The sequence below is a fragment of the Gavia stellata genome, chromosome 8 (genome assembly GCF_030936135.1).
Source record: "Gavia stellata isolate bGavSte3 chromosome 8, bGavSte3.hap2, whole genome shotgun sequence".
NCBI classification, from domain to species: Eukaryota; Metazoa; Chordata; class Aves; order Gaviiformes; family Gaviidae; genus Gavia; species Gavia stellata.
In genome coordinates, this window is record NC_082601.1 from 42,942,023 (window position 1) to 42,944,815 (window position 2,793).

General features: G+C 43.5%; 1 protein-coding gene across 1 annotated transcript; it reads left to right on the plus strand.

Moving 5' to 3' along the window:
- Positions 1-248: 248 nt before the first annotated feature.
- On the plus strand, positions 249-2,270 carry LOC104259839 (helix-loop-helix protein 13-like). Its single transcript, XM_009815362.2, has 2 exons — positions 249-753; positions 2,233-2,270. Exons 1-2 carry the CDS (start codon positions 249-251, stop codon positions 2,268-2,270), a joined length of 543 nt encoding a protein of 180 aa, XP_009813664.2.
- Positions 2,271-2,793: the final 523 nt, after the last annotated feature.

A 2,793-nucleotide genomic window follows, 5' to 3' on the forward strand; every position in this document is an offset into this window, starting at 1 on the left:
GTGGAGAAGAATAGGATCATTCCCCTGTTGAGGAGCCATGAAGTATTTAAATCATGAGTCCCACCTGGATTTCCAACTGGGGAAACTTTGCGATAGTCTTCCTCAAGGACACAAGCAGGACTCCCTGCCCCTGATATTTTTTGGGGCCGGGGGTATTAATGAAATTAGAATCTCATTTTCCTGATAATCGGTTCAGTCTGAAGTTGTAAATATTTCTGCTAGCTTGCTTCGGACTGGTGGGTCAGAGCATGGAGGAACTTTGCTACAGCTTTGAGCAGGAAGACTCCGCTCCTGAATTTCTCTTCTGGGACCAGGCAGATCCCAACGCTCCGCTGGACAACTTCCTACTGGACTGCTCCTCCCTGGCAGACCAGTTCTCCCCTTGGCCCTCCTGCCCTTCTTGCCCGCCCGCCCCGGGGGAGCCGGCGGGCGGAGCGGCGGGGGGTGCTGAACTGGACAGCTCCCCCCCGGCCCCGCCGCCCCCCGGCCCCCTCCACCAGCGGCACGCCGCCAACGTCCGCGAGAGGAAGAGGATGCTCAACATCAACTCGGCCTTTGAGGAGCTCAGGTGCCACGTACCAACCTTCCCGTACGAGAAGCGCCTCTCCAAAATCGACACGCTCCGGCTGGCCATTGCCTACATCGCTCTCCTCGGTGAGATCCTCCTCTCCGGGTGCGATCCCAAATCCTACGTGGAGCAGTGCCTGAAGAATGGTTTGCAGAGCCAACAGCGGGCAACCTGGAATACAAGTGGTGAGTGAACGAAGGGCTGTATTTTTTTGGGATCACAGTGATGCTTTGGGTTGCCAGTGGGAGTGAATCGGTCCAATTGCTTTTGAACATCCACTTGTCACATTCCAATGGCTCTGACAACATACAACTCCATCTTAACAAAAGAGTAGCTAAGTAATGCCTCACTAAAAAGAAATAAAACCAACCTTGTGTCCTAACTTTAAGGATCTTTTTCTCTTAAAAAAAAAAAAAAAGGAAAAAAAAAAAGAAAAGAACAACTTACTAAGCTCATGGGAATGATTCCTTTTACAAACAAGATTTTGTTTATTCTCAGAATACATTTTTAGACTTTTTTTTTAATTCTGTGCAAGGCTGTTCTTTTATAACGCAAGCTGATGAAGCCTGTGGAGATTTCCTTTATTTTCTTTACAAGTTTTCTTTAGCTTGTACCTGACTGAGAAAAACACCTGGCTTTGAACATAATCAGAATCTCATTTCTTAAAATACATATGTTCAAGTAACCAAGAGTGTCTGGGACATATTACAGTTTAACATTGAAAAGCAGGGTACACAAGACAGTGCACTCAAATTTCAGGTTTGTTTCAAAGTATAGGGGAGCCAATGCCTACTTGCAATTTACATTCTTATATAATTATTTCTATTTTAAAGGGAAGGACTGTTATTCTATTTTCTATTTGGCTTGTACTTAATCTTGATTTATGTGGGATTAAACTCGGTGCTTGCTTCCACCAGAATATGTTGTTTCATCAGTCCACCGTATGGTGAAGATGGGAAATTGCCCAAGTGCCCAGCATGGGGCCTCAAGTCTCAGGTAGAAAGCAACAGGTTTTGTGTTACTTAGCAGAGCAGGGAGGAGCAAAGGGGTATTTTCAGTAGCCCCTGGCACTTTGCATTATAAGGTGATTAACCCCCTTTCTAACTCTGTCCCTTTGCAGTATAAGTTCCTTTGGATTTTGTCACTTTTTGGAAATGGGCCTTGAAGCATATCAGCCTTCAAAAAGTGCAGCATAAGTAGAAAAAAGTAATTTCAAAGAATATTCCCCTCTCATTGCACAGGGAAGTGTCAAAGGGAAAAAGCCTATAGGGAAAAAGCAATCAGTTTACTTTAAAGGGAAAAGTTAATGAAATCTGTTCTCCTTTCCTATCAATTTCCGTTAGCTACATGACTGGGAAAATGAATCCTGATCAGAACTCTCTTGACTACAGAGAACACTTATATTTTATTTTCCAGCTGCCTCCACCTTTAATAGATAAACAGGTTTAAAACAACACAAATGGCTCTCATAGGTATCACCTCTTTTGTCAGGCTTCTAGTTAGCTGATATTTCTGAAGAGCTCTACTTGGAAAGACCTAAATGAATGAGGCTGCTTTCCTGGAGGGAGCTGAATAGTTGGCATGTTAAATGCTAATTTAAATGTTTTTAAATTCATGTGGTATGTCTTTACTTTTTTTTCCTTTCTCCCTTCTGTTCTGTGCAGATCTAACAGCCCGTCTGTCTTGGGTAAAGTGGGATTAAGCAGTACCCAAAAGAAAGATCGTTAAAGGCAGCATATTGCAAAACCTGATGACCTGAATGCTGGGTACCAGCTGTTAAATTCTCAGCACTGCAAGCAAAAGCATGACACTAACAACTTTACTTATTGTCACAGATCACTTTCTCTCCATGTGTCCAGCATCCAGCCTCTTTTGGTGTTAACTCACTGCTGTGTAGGACCTTCTGCTTCTCTTTCTTCTAGTTTCTCACACACTTATAGACTGCTCTTGCATGAAAATAATAAAACAGATCAAAAATCAGTGTCATTACAAACACAGCAACAACATTTTCTCTTCCACTGAATGAGAAGAGTGTCCAAATCACATTTCCAGCCCATGGGGAAAACCTACCCCTGATCACAAGAAAAAACGAAGCACCATCTGTTGCAACCTATTGCTTGGCTTAAGATGTCCAGGGCCATAACTGTAAAAGTCACCAGTGATTTAGAGCACATAGACCATGAAAGGCCCAGTTTTCAGGAGGTGAGACACAGGTCTTTCTGTCT